The 19,620-nt window shown below is 39.4% G+C and overlaps 1 protein-coding gene across 1 annotated transcript; it reads right to left on the bottom strand.

The window, feature by feature from the left end:
- Window positions 1–1,616: 1,616 nt before the first annotated feature.
- On the bottom strand, window positions 1,617–18,817 carry spats2 (spermatogenesis associated serine rich 2). The gene is made up of 13 exons (XM_046056332.1): window positions 18,714–18,817; window positions 14,469–14,743; window positions 13,445–13,524; window positions 12,063–12,171; window positions 11,498–11,547; window positions 10,937–11,159; window positions 8,773–8,952; window positions 8,505–8,640; window positions 7,654–7,712; window positions 5,253–5,362; window positions 4,856–4,958; window positions 3,612–3,757; window positions 1,617–3,496 (listed from the first exon to the last, which is right to left on the bottom strand). Exons 2-13 carry the CDS (start codon window positions 14,491–14,493, stop codon window positions 3,239–3,241), a joined length of 1,479 nt encoding a protein of 492 aa, XP_045912288.1. The 5' UTR covers window positions 14,494–14,743; window positions 18,714–18,817; the 3' UTR covers window positions 1,617–3,238.
- Between the last annotated feature and the right edge of the window lie 803 nt (window positions 18,818–19,620).

The raw sequence follows: 19,620 nt of genomic DNA on the forward strand, positions 1-19,620 counted from the left end.
AGTGAAACGGACAAAATCCCAGATGAGGAAACTACTCTGAGTCTTGACTGAACAAGTCCAGCACCTCCAACACTAGATATATGTTGGAATAAAAGCAGATTCTGTCCTGCAACCCACCATCATTAAGCAGAGGAGAACTGGTTGAGGAATTTGGTACAATTTCCCCATCGTCAGTCAATAAAAATCTTCGACATAACAAAGATACCACCTTAAGCAATTAAAGGAATACACTTTCTTACTGTGACTTAGATGAGAGGATTGATAACACACGATGCTGCCGTGAGTAGCCTTCAGGCTGGAAACTTCTAACTTGGCTCTGTCCAAAGTTAACAAAATCCACCTAACTGCACCTGTAAATCTCACTCATTAACACATTACATCTTTTTTTGTTTAATCCATTAAAAAGACTATTCTCTGTTTTTAAGGAGGGTTATGTGCTAGACTATATCTTGGCTTTGAGCGGTCACCAGGCCAGCAGCGGAGACTCCAGGAAGATACTGACCAAGAAACAACCTGGCACATGAACCCTGTTAAAACTGAATTACCGTTGTTGTAAAGGTTCTTGTATAAACAAGATATAGCATGTAAATTAGTGAGCTTTAGAAGTGCCGGAAACAAAGCTGTTTCCACCTCTTTCCTAGTCCCATTCAGGACTAATACTCTGCAGAAGAGATAGTTACTGTGGTTCCACGAAAAGCTCTGGGAGGCGGTTGTGTTTTGCTTTTTAATGGAGGCGGATGTACTTTTGCCAAACAACCAGTTAAGTCTTCATCTTGACTTCATCAAGTCTTTTTTCTCGTAAAACCAGAAAATACTGTTTGAGAACACTGCTGCTGAAGCATGTGTTTCAACTTTTGGTTGCTTAACCAAGTCAGTTTTCTAGTGCTTCTTCGCCTCACTGTAGAATGCCAAGCCGTAATGGACTAATTTCTGCTCCTGGAGGGAGGAAAACTATTTAACCACAGGTGTCGTTTGTTCCCCCCCAAACGGCCACAGGGGGCAACAATGAGCAAAGGTGCGATTTATGCTTTACCAGAAGTGTTTTCAAACAGTAAGAAAGGGAATGAGCATACCTCCCAAAATGTCAAACTCTTCGTTTAAGTCAATGGGTAACATACTTCATACTTATGTATCATTACAGCACATATTTACCAAAGAATGCAAGTTAGCAATCATTTCTCCATAATATTCACTACTATAATTACTGGATAATAATAAAAAAAATAATAATAATCTCACTATATTCAAAAGAAGCCTATGGAGGGGAAAAAAAGAGGGGGGGGGCATAGTATTTGAAATTCATTTTTTTCAGAAGTCTACTCGAGGGAAGGCGACACATTATGAAGAAGCAATAATGTAACAACCAGTTTTACACTACAACCTTGCAGCTCCACATACTTGTATGCACATAACTACAAGATGATGGGACATGCGGAATCACCAGGGCTTGCTATCCCTTAATAGGAGCCCGCTGCAAGAAGATGATGAGGTATTCACCAGCTTTTTGTTCACAAACTATGGACCCTGTGGTGAGACTCAACCCTAGCAACAGCCTTGAAGCGTCTACTTGGCAGCCACAGAGAAATAAAATCTGTGAAATCAATACAACCTTCCAATGCATTCATCAGTTTGTTGAATTTTACTTTCACAGACGAGATAAAGTGAGTATATAAAAAAGGGGAAGAAGAGATCTTGCAGCTTATTCTCACACATAATCATAAACCGCACGTCTGCTCTACAAGTACCGTCTGATTAGAAAAGCAGTCATGATGCAGACATCCATGTCTATAGAAAGGCAAATGTGAAGTCTCTCTGTCACTAAAGGCAAGCACGTCATTTATATGCCATTCACGTGCATATAACAACATAACACAAAGGAGAAACGGTGCATGTGGAAGAAAATCCATCTGAATAAATGTTGAGAACTAACCATAAAACAGCATGTGGACCGTTTCCTTTCTTGTGAGTTTTAACACATCATTTAACATTATTCTACAAAAGGTAATGAGCCCTCTCTCTGTTATAAAATAATGGACAGCAAGCCAAGGACAACAGCACACATGAAAGCCCAGTTGGCCAGTGAGAGCGTGATACGTCACTTCCTTGGGCAATATTTAAAGAAATGGTTTGACAACTCGCTTATTTGCTTTCTTGCAGAGTTTGATAAGAAGATTGATCCCACTCTCATGTCTGCACGGTATATACAAAGCTACAGCCAGCAGCTGATGAGCGTAGCTTAGCATAAAGGCCGGAAACAAGGGAAACAGCTAGCTCTGCTCTGTTTAGCACATAAAACCACAACTTGTAGTTTTTACACCTCAACCTTTGTACAGAGTAAACAAACAAGATAGAAAGTGTTAATTGGTGAGCTTTAGAGGTGCAGGTAGGCTGATTTTGTTACACTAGAACAGGTAACTGCTGCTGGTGATAGCTTTATAATTAGCATACAAACATCAGAGGTATCGATATTCTCATCTAACTCTTTGCAAGAAAGGGAAGAAGCTATTTCTCAAATGTCGAACTATTCCTTTAAGAGGACAACCTTGGTTACTCTCAAACACATCTAAGTCCTAGCATTAACACGTTTCCTATTGTTTGTAGCAGCCATACGAAAAGCTCTGGATTACAGTTTGATATGTTTCATTTTATACCTTGCAAACAATTAACGATAGTCTGTAGTGTTGATTGCGTGTATACTCTCCTGATGACAGAAACCCCTGTTAATGCCGGAGCTACTTTTGCACTTTCACAATGCTTTCCACGGTGAAGGCATTGAAATGGTTCTGGGAGACAAGGAAAAGAAAAAAGATCTGAGGTGCAAATCAGAGAGCTGACAAAAGCCACAGCAAAAATAGAAATAGTACTAAGAGTTCAACTTCAATAGTGCACAAATTGTTGCAGGTAGTCCTGTCAGTCTCTGGCAGACTGCTTAACTTCAAACAATTAATAAGAGACTGACAATAGCATAGCAATCAAACAGAGCCTAAAGATAGAAGCTGTTACCATATCCAGAATGGGGCAAAAGGAAGAGCGATTACAGAACAGTGAGAGATTTTAAAGTTTGTGGGATGAATAGATTGATGCAGAGAGGTGGCACTACAGCTCAACTGACGGGAATATGTAAACTTGTATTCTATTCTTCATTGAAAGGAGTTAGTAGGGGGTAGACTGTCTAGGTTATGGGGAGGGGAAGGCAAGGGTTAGTAGATGGGCTGGATTGAGCACGGGATTTCTAATGTCAAGGGCAGTGCGTCCGCGGAGGCCTTTGGGGCAGGCCGTTATGAGAGGGTCGGTCTTGGTTGTAGGAGGACGTGGAGGAACGGGAGGGGCCTCTCGAGTTGTTAAAGTGATGTGAAGTAGGACCAGAGGAGCCACTGTCACTCTGGTAGCGGTGGTTAGCACGGCCGGCATTCCTGTCATGGTAGGAACTGCCGTTGTACCGCGGGCCCGAGTGATACCCTTGTCCCTGGAAAGTACGCCTGTTGCCTTGGAAAATCTGAGAGGAGAATTAACAGTCAGAATTATTTACATGATGACAATAAACTGAATCAACATCTATGAACTGTGAGGCCACTTTACGGTGGGACCGACAAACTGCTTTTCCAGCTGACCTGTTTGTTTGGTGGAGGGCGGTTTTCACTGGGGATGCTTTGGGTCTGGGTGGGAGGAGGAGTTTCCAGCAGGCTTGGGCTGGCGACAGAAGAGGACGTGGAGCTACAGCGGGACCGATTTGAGTAGCCTGTTCGTGGATGGTAAACTGTAAAAGAAACCACAAGGTCAATCACAAACAGTATAAACTGGGACCTGTCTCAAGCAGGATTTCTAAATTTTTAGCCTAGTCTACAGTTGGGATTTGAAGGGGGGCCCTGGGTTTCAAGCAAGCGGCAACCCCCGGGTCTTAAAAGTGAAGACAATGCGAAAGTGCATTAAACCTGCATTATTTCTAATGGCCAGCAGGAGGCGCCACTGGTTACAAAAGTCCATGACAAAATGATCGTACTTCTCACCTGATTACCTCAGTAAACACTTTCCTAGTAAGTGTATGGTCTCAATTGCTAGTTCCAATTTGTAAATTATGGTCCCTTTTGGAGAAAAAAAATAGATGATAAAGCAGGGTTTAGGGGGTGGCTACCTTGTGACTGACAAATTGTTACCATGCACCGTCAATGAGGATAGAGATCAATCATATCGACTGCACGGTGTACATTTAACAAACACCATTAAAAAAGCTTATTTAATAGCACTGCATTTAACGAGCTGTGAATTTGTTTTTGATTGCAGTGTGCTTTACCCTCAGAACTTTGATGCTTCCACAGTAAGTTTTCAGTTTAGGAAAGTTAATTTTAACACTTTGGTTGCCTAAAAATGTCCTGTTCTTGTTATAGCACATTTTAGTTGCTTAATTTTCTCAATGAAGTCACACAGGAAGACGCACAAGTTATATTTAGCTTTATTTATATGTCAACACAAAAATGTTATGATCTCAGCTTTGGTGGCCATTGGACGTCATAACCTTTCAGTACCAGCTATATTGTGTCCATAGCACACAGTATGGGAAACCTTTAACCACTGAGAGCCGGCAGCAAAGCAAAAGCAAAGGGGTTTTTGAAGGAAAAATTAGTCTTTTTGTATTTTCAGCCCTACTTCTTCTCTAAATCATCTAAAATGGCACATTTTGGCCTTGTTTTGACATTTGCTCATTACCTACTGTCAGTCTGCTGACAAACTGCCTTATAAAAAGTGTTTTGTGATTGGTGGGGAAGACTTTTATCGTTCAGGATTAATAAATTGGGGATGGGGTGTATTTTCTGAAATTTTCATTAGAAGGTAAAACTAGATGAATAAGATCTCGTACCTGATCCAAACCCTATGATGCTCGTCTTCAGCGGTTCAAGATCAAATGTAAATCTTACAGCTTTCCCAAGGTCCTCATCATATTTACGCTCACTCACAAAGTGCTGCAAGAAAAGAGACAACAAGTTATACTAATTACCAGCATGCTACAAAATGAACCAGGTAAATGTATTTTAGCTGTTAGCGAACCCTGTCTTTCAAATATTTATGCAAGGGTTTCACCTTGGAAAAGACAAAAAACAAACAAAAAAAAAAACCTTGCTACAAATTACTTTTTCATTAGCTTTCAATAGTGACTCAACAATTAACACCCACTTCACATTTAGTCAACTGTGTACAGTCAAACACTGTGAGAAAGAGACAGAGGCCAAACTGGAGCAGCAGTGTTGCTAAAGCACCTTGATGTCTGCACGCAGTTCAGTCAACTGCTCCTCAGACATGGATGCCGACTGGTCTGTCAGCCGTCTGAGCTCTTCTGCTCTCTTCTGTCGGGCGTCCAAAATCAACACTGAAACACAAGAAATGTGATCTTAAACAGATTTGTAACTGGTTTTAGTGGAAGCTGCCTGTTGTATGAAACCTACAAGAAGACCTTCAATCTTTTTTTGTGCATAGTGTTCCTGTTTCAGACTACATTTTCTCAACAGTAGATCCTCCGTATTTGCATAAGTGCAACTTGGTCGCACACTAGTTATAAAAGAAATGGCTGTTTGACAGCAAGGTAAAGTGCTGGAAAGCATATAGCGTACACTTCAACCTTCTTTTAGGTGGCTAAAATATATCTAGCAGCCACAGCAGTACATTGTCAAGCTTCCGTGCAGGTACAACTCATTGTATCTATAATCTAAGGACATGCCATCCACTGGAGGCAATAGTACTTCATACAGCCCCAATTCAAAAATCCTTAACTATCCCTTTAAATGATTTGTTGATTATCAAAGTAGCAGCATACGATTATGATTTTATCATAATTTTCTGTCGGCTGATTAATCAATCAACCAATCGTTTCAGTTTTACTACAAATATTCCCTGCAATCCCAGTAAGTTTCATTTTCCTGTGAGAACTCAGCTGTAGTCTTTTGAAATGACAAGTACAAAGTGCATCTGACGTGGCACCTAAAAAAAAATAAAGAGGTAAACAAGGGTCAAAGATAAAGCTGTTTTCAAATCAAGACACTATATGCTAATGTGAAGCTGCAGAAGTGACAGACACAAGCGTCATACATTAAACACATCTCTATGTTTTAACTCAGTTAATGTTCTAATACATTTCACCTGCGCTTCAAACAAAGGAGCAGTTAAATCTACATACAGTAGCTATGACCTCAAGAACAGTGTCAACTACTTAAAACCACATGTCTTGTGAGTGCACTGCTTCCTGGTGTACTCGCGGAAAAACTGAAGAAACGTAGCATCTCTTCTACGCTGGACGCCTCCCCCTGTATGATGCTGAGTATCAATGTTAAACAGAGAATCAACACAGAAGTGCTGCTTTCTGCTTTTTTCTGTCACAAAAAATAAAAACAGACACGTACCTCTGTTTTAGATTTATATACTTCACAATAGTATAGCTGAAATGATTTGTCGGTTAAATGATCGGGTTGATCGACAGATCGTCTGTTTTGATAATCGATTAATGAAGACATTTGTTCTGGTTCTTTAGTAATAATTTGCTGTTTTTCAACATTTCATATTATTTTAAACAATTTTTTTGTTGATTGGACAAAACACCACATTTGAGAAGTATTCTTTTATTTACTTATTTTATTTAAACAATACTTACTATAAAAACTATTTTGATGATCGATTAATTGTTTTTAATCAAAAATGCAAAAACAAATCTATAGTTCCAGGTTATCAACTGTGAGTATTTGCAGTTTGCCAACTGTCTTATGTGATAGAAAACTGAATATCTTTGGGTTTTGGAAAGTTGGTCGGACAAAACAAGCAATTTGAAGAAGACGCCTTGGATTTAAGGAAATTGTGATTGGTCTGTTAAATGTCAGAAACTAGTGAAAAATGGCAAATAATTCATTGATCAATTGAGAGGAATTATTTGGTAGGTTAATTTATAATTAAAATACAGCCCAAGATATTAGTAGCAGCTGCAGTGCTGCTACCTACCGTACCACAGAAGGGATCAATCAGAATCATTAGATACCGAATAATATAAAACCTTAAATTATTTTTTTTTGCTATTTGTATATCTACATTCAGAGCCGTTTATCAGTTTTTTTTTCCTGCAGGGAACGAAAGGTTATAAAAGAAACCATCAGTTAACACAAGAAGCAGATTAGTAGAAGCTAAATTTTGAGAAACCTGGCTTTTGTAATGCCGAAGAAATACTAGAGTTTCTTCGCTTTCCTCTCAATTCCCCACACACCTTCCACAAAGACAGCATTGAGTCTCCCCTGACACCTGACACTATTCACTCTGTCCAGGCCTGAAACACACAGCACTCTACACTGAGAGGACAGAATAGAGTATGGCCTACTTGTACAAATATGCAGTCTTGCTCTGTCATGTTTTAGACACACACACACACACACACACACACACACACACACACTATAGGTATATTCCCCTGAGGGCACCACTGCAGTTCTGAGGAAACTAGGACTTGCTGTTCCACAACAATCTCTTTTACTACTTCTCTGGAGGTGATTTAGGTCAGATTCTCCAAGCCCTCGAGTCAGGTGATCATATTATGTGAAGAATACTAACAGCTCCTGGGTGGTATGAGACATGCTGGGTTTTGGTTCAGTACATTCACCACACACTTGAAAATACAGTACTTACTGGACTCTGCTTTCACTTTGTCCATTTCTCCCAGTAGAGTTACTTCTCTGTCCATTAAACTAAAAAAAAATAAAAAGAGAGAGATCATTTTACTTTACTCAGTACAAGATAAGAAGAAATATTGTGAACAGTGACTTTGCACTGAGATTGCAAAGCAATTCCAGTAACAAAGAGGTGGCTGCACACTTTGGGATCAGAAATACAGCAGCGTCTGATACACTGTGTGATATTAGTAGTAACATAATGCAGTTCTCCCTTGTGCCATAGAACAGCATATGAGCGCCATTATCACGTGACCCTGAGACATGATCATAACCCTGAGAGTATTATTGTGTTTATGCCACAGTTTAGTTGCTCAGCAGCTACTAAGCCAAAAAAAGTGAATGAGAAATTTCATTTAAATCATGGGAAGGAAAACAGTTCCATAATATAGGTAGCTAGTAGAATGGTTAGAAGTGATGGGTAAAATATTACTCCGGTGGCATTTTTTGAACACTGGTACCATGGAACTACGAGTGGGTAACCATTTTGTTTGTATTGTTCGTCCCAAGGATGCACATGCATGAACGCAAGTATACAGGCACACACAGACATTCAGGGAGGTGGGGTGGTTTGCATCTGATGCCCCCCCCACCTAATAATTACATGCCAGTGGTAGTGGTGGGAGCTAAGAGAGGTGCTAAATGGATTTCACATTCAGCTTAGAATATTGACAGGAAACCACAGGATAATCATAGTGAACAGCTTGAAAATTAGAGTAATGCAGAGGTGGGGCGCGAGTGCTCTCATCCGCCTCTACTCTGGTCATCCCTGCCATGACCGGAGGCAGATTTTAGAAGAAATTTATTCACCAGCTCTGGAGCTCAGCAAATGTCTGCTTCATTCTCTTGATTGAGGAGTCCATCTCCTCCTTGACCACCATCCTGTAGCGAGTCAGTGAGGCAGTGCATCTCTGCAGGTCCTTCACAGAGCGGTCAATGTTAGAAGCTGAGGGGTAAATGTTAAACATTAGTTAGGCACATGTTGCAGAAGAAGTGCTCCGATGCATTTGGTCCCAGACTAAGTTTTCACCATGCCTTGGAACGGCTGGGTTAGGAGTAAGAAAAATAGTTTACTAACCTATCTTCTTGGCTCCTGACGATCCTTGCTCATCAGTGGTGGGTGCTAATAAGGGAGTGGGTGGATGTGAATTTGAACCTGGCCTCTGTCGGGTCTTGTTGCCTCTGGGACCCTGGTGATTCCTCCCTCCTTGCTGTAAAGCGGGACTTGGAGCACTACCTGGACTTTCTGCTTCTGCACCTGTGAGAAGAGAGTAAATTAGATAATTTCCAAACCAACTGTCCCCAAAACTGCTTTAAAAAAAGAGATGAGCCAGAATAGTCAACCAGTCTGTCAGCAGTTTGAGTATTTGAGTTAGATGCTTTCCTAAAAACCTTGAGATTCCTTAAGTGCAATACAAGTCATCAAAAAAAAATCTTGAAAATAGTGGGATTTGGTATGATAATTTGTACATAAATTGGACAATTGTGCATTCAGCAAAAGATTATGGAACAATATATCCAGTCACAGAAAGCAACAACACAGACAAGGTATTGGGCCTCAAAGAAAAACTTTTTCATATTTTTATCAAAAGCTCTCAACTACACTAACTTTTCATAAATTGCTAGTTTTGATCTAATGAATGCTACCTGTTCATTAGGAGGTACTCGTACGTGAAATTTGATCATCAAAATTGCCATCACCAAATTTGTATATTTGGCTGCTTGTTCGTGGGAAAGTTTAATTCACAAAAATGTTACCCAAGAGTAAAAGCAAGAAATTCAAAAGTGCGGATTTCTGTTATCAGAAATCAGCAGATGCAAACACAGCAAAAGTAGCAGTCTCAGTAGTCACATTAGCTGTCAATGCTGTGTCATCAAAGTAGAATGGTTTTCTGACAATGTTATTTCTTACGTAGTTAAAATGGTCCATGACTTGGATGGAAGACGGTTAATGGGATGTGAATGTCACACAGACAGACATTTTATACAGTAGGTGATGTAATGCAGAGGAGTGACATTTGCTCGTCCATGCAAAATAGTTGGAGGCCAGAAGCTTGGTGACAAGGACTTTTCGCAGGGATAGTGGTGAACCGCTAAGTTCAAGTAAAGGTTCATTTTGCAAAACTTCTTTTGCTCAGATGGCCTTTTCTGTGAAAGGAGCAAAGTCTTGGAACTTGCTACCTAAACACTTGAAAACTGCTGCAAACTTCACCACTTTTAAAAGAGAGGCCAAGTCCTGGTTAGTTCAGCAACAAACATGTACCCACATCTAGTTTACTGTAGTTAGCATTACATGTTTTTATTGTATTTTGACTTACGCATTTTACCTCCTTTCATCTTGTGTTATATTGTAATGTCATCATCATCATCTTGTATTTTCTTTCATTACTGTTTTAATGTTTTATTTCTTTAAAAGCCCTTTTTAGGGACAGGTGTTGCAAATTAGCAATTGCTAAAAACAGAATGGTACACACACTGGATTGCTGTTTTCAGTTTATCTATGTTAGATGAATCTGTCCCTAATACAAATAAGCCAAATAAATAAGAAAAAAAGAGAGATGCTAACTGTTAGCTCAGAAACAATAGCTCTCAGGGCTTCTCTCTACTATTGGGTTTACTTTCCCCTGGCATTTCATTCACTATTGAACACCATTTCATTCAATAAAATTTATTCAAGGAGGGAAAATGAAGCTCTCTGAGCTAACAAGCGTGCCAATGGTCAGTTAGCAAACTCATTAGCTTGTTAGCTAACTGGACGATAAGTTCACAGTTTAGTAAAAAGACGTACATGTACCAATGGCTACTGTCTCGTGACTGTCTAGTACAAACCATTGCTCTTTTATGGTAAATTATCTTCCATAACAGTTTTCACTCCAACAGAGGAGGTTAATAAAAGTAATTAGTGCCAGACAGCTAAAAATCTATGATGGCTTCCTCTATTTTGGACTCTCCATCCCCTCAAAGGTCAGCACTTTCAAGACAACCTGTAATTTATTGGTCAACAGCGCAAATTCGCTAGTAAAAGTTCACCAACGTTAATCTCAATGCTGAACATTTAGCCTGAAATTGTTTTATCTTTAAATGGTGAAATGGCAAATCAGAGCAGACTTTTACATATCTATATCTATGCTGATTGAAGCAGGTAATCCTCACCCCAGCATGACAATGTCCTAAAAATAATAATAAATATAAATCACTTCTAATCCCTCAGCCCTTCATCATTTATCAGAGCTGTTGATTACCGGTGGTTTCGGATGTAGCGGGCTCAGAGTCCAGCTCAGCGGCATCCAGGGAGGCAGAGTCCAACTGTTCACTCAGAGAATCAAGTGACTCTCCATCCATTACCGATCCGTTGGCATGAAAGCCATTCATCTCATTCTTGTCCTCCTCGGGCGATCTGGTCTCAGGTGGAGCAGGCTCTGCTGTGGCCTCTGGCTGAGGCTTGGGCTTCTTTTTCTTCTTGGGCTAAACATGGAGATATCAGTGTCAAACTTCTTTGTGTAAATTCACTTTGCTCACTGTACCTATCCTAATCAGAGCTGTGACTTGGACCAATTCAGTGTGCACGCGGACACATGTGCGCGCACACATGCACACGTTTTAATTTAAGCTACAGCTGGATTAAAAATTGTGAAATTCACATGCCCTGCCTTAATCTATAGTTTGTAATTAAGGAAGGGCACTTTGCTCATATAATTTTAATAACTACAGCAATTACAAACAAATACTTCAAAAACTAGGGCTGACATAAATATGCTGACTCATCAAAGAGCCATCTAAGATGCAGGCATTCTGGTTCTCACCTTCTTTTTGCCGGTGACATTCCACTCCTTCAGGATCTCAACTGCGCTGCCTGAGGTATAAAGCAAACAACCATGACGTAGGAACACAGTAAGGCATGACAGACTTCAAACTCCTGTAATACCGATCTCAATATCTGATTGAGGCGTTGTGTAGACACCACTAATCACAACACAAACAAAGCAGTGTGACGTTCAGGAACAACCTTCTTGTTCTATATTTAAACTTGCAAAACTAAAAAGGCATGCAAATGACGCTCAGACCTCTGAATACAAAACACATGCATGTTCTGAAGGTTGTGTTTAGCAGCAGCAATGTGGGCAGCATGCCATGACAAGGTCATACTGGAAATACATTATACTGTAGTACATTACAGAATTATTGTGGCAGACATAGATTATTCTTCATGTGGTGTAATTATCACTGTCTTTAAGCCATACTTGTTGTAAAATATGCAATACTACCAGTTTTGTGGTAGCATGTATAATTATGCAAATATTTATAAGAGGAAGCTTTAAGGGCCAATAATTTCCCACTGCTGAGGTCAAACACTTGACATCCTCATACCTTCTAAGAAAGCTTGAACGGCCTTGTCCACACAGTTCTCGAAATGCTGTAACACTAGCACAATCTCATTGTTACTTTTGTTGGGGACAACCGCCCTGACAGCACTGATCTGTAAAATAAAGTATGAAGGGAACAGGTTTTAATATCCTCTAAAACAACATTCAAGATGACTCAACATTTACTGTAAATTCACAATTAAGGTATTTCAACATTTAATTAACACTTGGCTTAAGGACACAGCAATGAACTCTAGTTTTATTACTCTCCTTTCTATAAAAAGAGTCAGTTTTATTTTTTGCAAAGGAAGAAAGAAGGTCCGTATTATACAAACTAGCAGCTCCAATGCAAATACTCACAATTTGTATTTAGCTCGTGAGAAGAACCAAAATATTTGTTAGCAGTGTTGGCACTAATTCTTTACTGGTGCTTACATTCAGTGTAGCTCAAAATATTCTTTAAAACCCTGAAAATTTGTTTTTAATTAAAACCAAAACCTTAATAATTAACCATGAAAACATTATGACACCATGTGAAACTGTTTACTGTCCCAAATTATTTATAATAATTGAATTCATTATAAATGAACAGCTTTAAAGACGACGACACTCATCACGAGACTAAATAATGATATACCTTAGGCGAAGTAATTTCTTAATGGGATTTCAGGTTATCTAAAGTGTTGAGTGATTTAACATCTCAGTAACTGCTACAGACAGATAAATTAACTCTCATCAAGTCAGGAATAACCTAAGACTCAAGACTGGCTCAAAACATTGCATTTTTACTTTAGTAACACTATAATTGTTGCTCATGCTCATGACAACTTGCCCTCTCGTGTCTACTGTTGCCCAAAAGCAGCTCATTAGGAATCTGCTGTGCAGAGCCCACAACTAATGAAGCTGAATGTCAAGGCTTAGGAGCTAATCCACCAACTACAGAACGATTAATTCATTAGTTGTCAACTATTACATTTGTCGGCAACTATTTTGATAATCAATTAATCTGTTTGAGTATTTTTAAAATTCTCTGATTCCAGTTTCTTAAACTTGAATATTTTCTGGTTTCTTCTCTTCTCTGTGACAGTAAACTGTACATCTTTGGGTTGTGGAAAAAACAAAACATTTGAGGAAGTTTGGGCTTTGGGAAACACTGATCAACATTTTTTTTTACCATTTTATAGACCAAACTACAAACCGATTATTCAAAAAGGAAAGTAATCGTTATTTGCTAACCTACAACCAACACAGAGTGGAAATATTTAATTTTGGAAACATATTAGTCCTTAATGTTACACAACTTGTGTGATTTTACATTTCAAATGTAACCCTTCACTAAAGAACCTGCAGGCTCTCTGCGCCAGCCATGTGCAGTATAAACCTTACCTTCTCCTTCATCCTCTCAGCTGTTCCTCCCTGGGACATGGCCATTTTTGAGCGAGTGTCAAACACCACCCCAGATGTATCTGGAAAAATATAACAAAAAGGAAACTCCATTGTCTGTTCGGGCCTTGAATCATATTTGCAAACCACTGTAGGTCAACATTTGCTAAACAAAACAGCCACAAGGCATCTTCACAGATTTCCTGGAAAGCTCAGTCGGTTACGTTCAAGAATCACGTTCAGAAACACTTTGCAACGGCAGACTTGTGCTTGTGAAGCCATTTGTCTTTGTCACCAAGCAAAAAGCTGACACTTTTTATCCACATGAACAAATCAAAGATTTGCATCGTGGAGGTGGAAGGACATGTTAGTTAGGCGTTTAAGCACAGCCACTTCAGCTACCAGCACAAGCAGCAAACACTTGTGAAAACAAAAAGAACTTAAAACTCATCACGTGTCTGGAATGTGCAGCTGATTTAAATGACTATAAACCAATGAAGGCTTTCAAAAAGACATTGTCGTAAGAGGATGAACCTCAGGGTCTCTGTCATCAGAGTTAAGGTAAAGAAATAAAAAAAATATATTTTCAACAAAAGGTCTAAGTATGTCATTTCTTTTTAAAAGTTTGAAACAAACTCCTACAGCTGAGTATGACAAGTCAGGGTAAAGTCCAAAGTTAATCTATGGCCATTTAAAGACAGGAGAAAACAGCTGGGCCCTTGTAAAAGTTGTTTTTCCCGTGCATGAAAGTAGGTTAATGTCTGCAAATGTTCACAGCATTTCTCTTTACAACAATTCAACAAGTATTGCAGTCTGTTAGTCTGTACTTGTAATTTTAGGACCACTCACATAGTTTCCAGTTAAAAACAACTATGCACAAAATTACTTGTTAAATAACTTACAAAAAGTATGATCGACCTGTAACTAAATGCTGTAGCCATTTAAAAAAAATGTGTTTCTATACTAAAATATTAAAAATATAGATTTTTATATTTATATTATTTAAGTAAAGAAAGCAAATACATACCCTTTTGGCTGTTTTTCTTTGCCATGTCGTCACACAGAGGTATCCTGGAAATGATTGGTTGAAAGGTTTGGTTGTATACTTCCTCAAGAGCTATAATAACCCTTCAAATATGTTTAAGCTGCCTTTCAAATAAGTGTGTTAAGTTTCTCTGTGAGTTTTCCTTGTTCGAAATGACGCCAGCAACTGGCAGGAGAGTTGGAAGAACAGATCAGGCATACACCATTTAGGCAAAGATGCAGGTTTTCCCCTTGTTTCTCCACCACGTTGATCCAAACCTGTGGGGAAAAGGAAAAAATAAATAAATAAATCAGCTGCGTTATGAGAACCAATGATCGAAAACACTTACGTTGAAAGTAACTGTAGCCGTTATGTATGAAGCAAAAATGCACAGACACTAAATCTCCACTTTTGTGAGATATAAAAATATTAATGCAAATCAAATGAAATCCATTTCTCCTGGCTAAAAAATATGAATGAAAACCAGATTTTAATAAGTTATTGTCTGTCTGGCAGAGCATTCTCAAAAAAATCTGCAGTTAATATTGTCCTTGGCAAGAACGCTGCATTTAGTTTGGAAGAAAAAGAGTTAGTAGGACTGTAGAGAAACACATCTTTCAAGGTTATTTCTCCCTTTTCTCAGTTCCCTGCAGGAGTGTTGGGTGATTATGTTATGAGGTCTACACAGAATATTCACCATGCCTTCATGCTCTGAGCCCTCTGAATGGGCTGATGATGACTTTAACTGACAAATGTTTTTAATAGGCATGATCAAGAACTTCCTCAAAAATCTGTCACAGAAAAAAGTATGCGAACCCTTTGGAATGACCTGGATTTCTGCATAAATTGGTCATAAAATGTTACCTGATTTTCATCTAAGTCACAACAATAGACAAACACAGTCTGGTTAAACTGATTCCACACAAACATTGAAAACTATGTTTTCATTGAACACACTGAGTGAACAGTCAGTGCATGGTGGAAAAAGAATGTGGGCCTCTAGGCTAATAACTTTTCCAAAAGCTAATTGGAGTCAGAAGTCAGCCAGCCTGAAGTCCAATCAATAAGACGAGATTGGAGATGTTGGTTAGAGCTGCCCTGCCCTATAAAAACACAATTTTAATTTTGCTATTCCCATGAAGCATTGCCTGATGCGAACCATGCCTCGAGCAAAAGAGCTCTCAGAAGACCTAAGATTAAAAATTGTTGACTTGCATGAAGCTGGAAAGGGTTACACAGAGATATCTCTAAAAGTCTTGATGTCCATCAGTCCACAGTAAGACAAACTGTCTATATGGGAAAAGTTCAGCACTGTTGCTACTCTAGGAGTGGCCGTCCTGCAAAGATGACTGCACGAGAACAGAGCAGAAAGCTCAACGAAGTTAAGAAGGATCCTAGCGTGTCAGCGGAAGACTCAACATGCTGACATCGCTGTTGACGACTCTACAATACATAAAAGAACAAGAAGAAGTTCATGGGAGGACACCACAGAGGAAGACACTGCTGTCCAAAAAAACACAGCTGCACTTGTGAAGTTTGCAAAAGAGTGCCTGGATGTTCCACAGCACTACTGGCAAAATATACTGTAGACAGATGAAACCAAAGTTGAGTTGTTTGGAAGGAACACAGAACCCTATGTGCGGAGGAAACAAGGCACAGCACACCAACATCAAAACCTCATCCCAACTGTGAGGTATGGTGGAGGGGGCATCATGATTTGGCTGCTTTGCTGCCTCAGGGCCTGGAGTCATTATCATCGACGGGAAAATTCCAAAGTTTATCAAGACATTTTGCAGGAGAATGTAAGGCCATCTGTCTGCCAGTTGAAGGTCAACAGGAGATGGATGATGCAACACGACAACGACCCAAAGCACAGAAGTAAATCAACAACAGAATGGCTTCAGCAGAAGAAAATACACCTTCTGGAGTGGCCCAATCAGAGTCCTGACCTCAACCTGACTGAGATGCTGTGGCATGACCTCAAGAGAGCAATTCACACCACACATCCCAAGAATATTGCTGAACTGAAACAGATTCGTAAAGAGGAATTGCCAAACTTCACTCCTGATCTGATATGATCTGAAACTACAGGAAACGTTTGGTTAAGGTTATTGCTGCCAAGGAAGGTCACAACCACTTATTAAAGCCAAGGGTTCACATACTTTTCCCACCCTGCACTGTGACTGTTTCCACAGTGTGTTCAATAAAAACATGGAAAGATATAATTGTTTGTGTGGAGTTAGTTTAACCAGACTGTGTTTGTCTATTGTTGTGACAAAATCAGATCACATTTTATGACCAATTTATGCAGAAATCCATGTCATTCTAAAGGATTTGCATACTTTTTCCTGCGACTGTATGTTGGAGCCAAACTCATAACTGATGGCACAAATGGTTCCAGCATTATAACTGAAATAAAGATTTTTGACTACAGGCCTTTGAACTCAGTTATGCCTTGAAATGGCAATGTGCTTTTAATTTTCACAACTCACAAAATTAAACTGTAAAATTGGCCACTGAGGAAGCTGACTAGCAGTCAGACTAATAATACAGAGAGTTTCACTTCATAATATTACATAATTTCTCTGTTCTCAAATTAAATCTGCAATTGACTGTTTTTTCAAGTAGAGAAACATTTCTGTACATTAAAAAAAATAGACACATCCACACTTTTTTAGCAGAGAGGGTGGGGGGGTAGGGAAATCTGCAAACCTCTAAAAACAATTCTTGGTGGTGAAATGATGCCATCACTTACTCTACTAATATCCCAATTCCTATTACTGACTACTGCGTAATATGTCCCTTTAACCAGACCTTCAGCAACTTGACTCAATTTTATGGCCCCCACCCCCTTTTAGGTTTCTGTCCCTGGTTCTCTAGAAAGGGAAACTTAAAAAGCTGTACAAACCCACACCCTCCTGATTATGACTTGGCATGCCACAGTCCTGGTTCCACCACACCTTTGCAAACGTCAGACTCACATAAGCACAATCAACAAGTGACACTGCAGCAGCCAGTCACGCAAAGACTAGGATGCATTATGTTTATCAAGAGGGATGGTGCTCGAGTCCTCAAGAGAGCCAGGTGCACTTGTGTTGAGTGATGCCATTCAGTGCTAACTCAGCAATCAAATAAACACTGGTGACTGAAAAGCTTGAATTGAAGAAGTTGACAAATTTAAATAAGGCAGTTATGTTGACACATCCAAGAGGAAATTAAGAGGGGTTTCTGTCACACTGAGAAACCACTGTCAATCTCAAACAAGACTGTAGGACATCAGTTTTTATGGAGGTCAACTTTTAAGTTTAATTTGAAATATTTTCAATCGCTAATGCCAAATAACGCAGACAGAGAAACATCGAGAAACCAGTTGTCTCTGTGTGTATAGTATTAGTCATTGAACACGGAGCACTTCTTAATCCAGACTAGAAAACTAAACATCCTTAATTGAAACAGGTAATATTGCATTTTAGCTAGCTTATCAGATAAGCATCCCTGTCATCATATGCCGCAGTTTAGCAAGCATGATCAATTCATTTGTTTCTACAATTCGGCCTGCTGCAGAAGTCAAATTAGCCTCGGGCTAACAAATCCAAATTGACACAGTGTCCTACAATCTCAGAAAAATGATAACCCTAGCGTTAGCGTCAACAGTTTCACGAATACCATCCATCAAATATCCAACTCCGTGTTAATGTTGGTCAACTAATCTTGTCTGCTGGACGGTGTGGATAAAATTTGAAATGTTAGCAGAATATGGAAACGTTGGATAAGTTAACTTCGAGCTGAATTTTCCTTGCACACACAAACAGGGTCCCCCGTTCAGTGCTTAATTTCAAAGCAGCCCATTTCAACACATTTGGCTGAAGTCCGGAGGTTACGTTAACGATAGCTTGCTAACATCACCTAACGTTGCGTTTTGTGCTTAGCTTTGCAAGGCTCTGCGATGCCGGTGCACCGGCCGCAATTATTTTCCATTAACGTTAAATTCTCAAAACAACAATGACAACGACTTAACGCAGCATAAAGTATGAACGCCTTCTTCATGGATGGACCTTTGAATGCAACCTTAGCTAGCGCGCAGCTAGCAGGCTGCTGGCTTTTATTATTCAAAGCTCTGCTGTACCGTTAAGGCTAGCCATCCTTTAGCCCCGCAACTGAACTGCTAAGCTCCTATTATTAAAGCATTCGTTTTTAAAACCGTGATCAGTTCGCTGTGTTAGCAGCTAAAAAATATAAAATACGTACTTATTGCCAAGAAAACCGAACAGTAGATTCTGGAAACGGGTCAGCGCAGCTCCTACCGCCAGTCGTCTTTAATGCCAAGTAGTCTGCTGTGGGCAATATTTTCCTAGACTAGACTCCTTCGTGGTTGCCAGGTTGGAATCAAAGAACCCCCTTTTAATTTGTATCGCTTTTCAAACATTTTTGAAAAGGTTTCTAGGTGCTTCCAAAAGGCTTCATACCAAGGCACTTGCGCGACATCTCGATATATCAATCCAAGTTATGTATGTTAAAAAAGAAAACAAAGAAGAAAAACCACACCTACACCATACAGTAAGTATTGTCATTAATATGATTGTTTATATCATTATTATTGGGTATTTATACCCGCATTATCTTTATAATTAAATATATTCTCCACACATTTCAAGTCAAGTCAGTTTATTTCACAAATCACAAATTTGCCTCAAGGGGCTCTATGATCATTATAGCATAAGAGACCCTCTATCCTTAGACCCTCAGTCTGGATGAGGAAAAACCCCTCATTAAATGGAAGAAACTTCTGGAGGATCAACAGAGGAGGGATCCCTCTCCCAGGACCGACATACATGCAAAAGATGTTGTGTGTACAGAGTAGACAAGCATACTAGCTTTACAGTGTGGACAACCAGCGCAACAAAATTATGGCTATATTTTAAACAGATATCGTCATTGCCCTCATGACCTGTTTTCTTATTTTTATATATTAGCACCATACATTAGTTTTTCACTTAGTGAGAAAAAAGTAAATATTCTTCTTTTCAAACTACTGACACTAGCTGTATTAAACGGTTAAGTTTTAACAGCATTCATTTATGGAAGCAGAACAAGCTGTACAGTAAGCTGGTTTACAACCTGGGAGGATTCATATGCTTGTAGATGATAAGCATGT

The sequence above is a fragment of the Micropterus dolomieu genome, linkage group LG08, assembly GCF_021292245.1.
Source record: "Micropterus dolomieu isolate WLL.071019.BEF.003 ecotype Adirondacks linkage group LG08, ASM2129224v1, whole genome shotgun sequence".
Lineage (NCBI taxonomy): Eukaryota > Metazoa > Chordata > Actinopteri > Centrarchiformes > Centrarchidae > Micropterus > Micropterus dolomieu.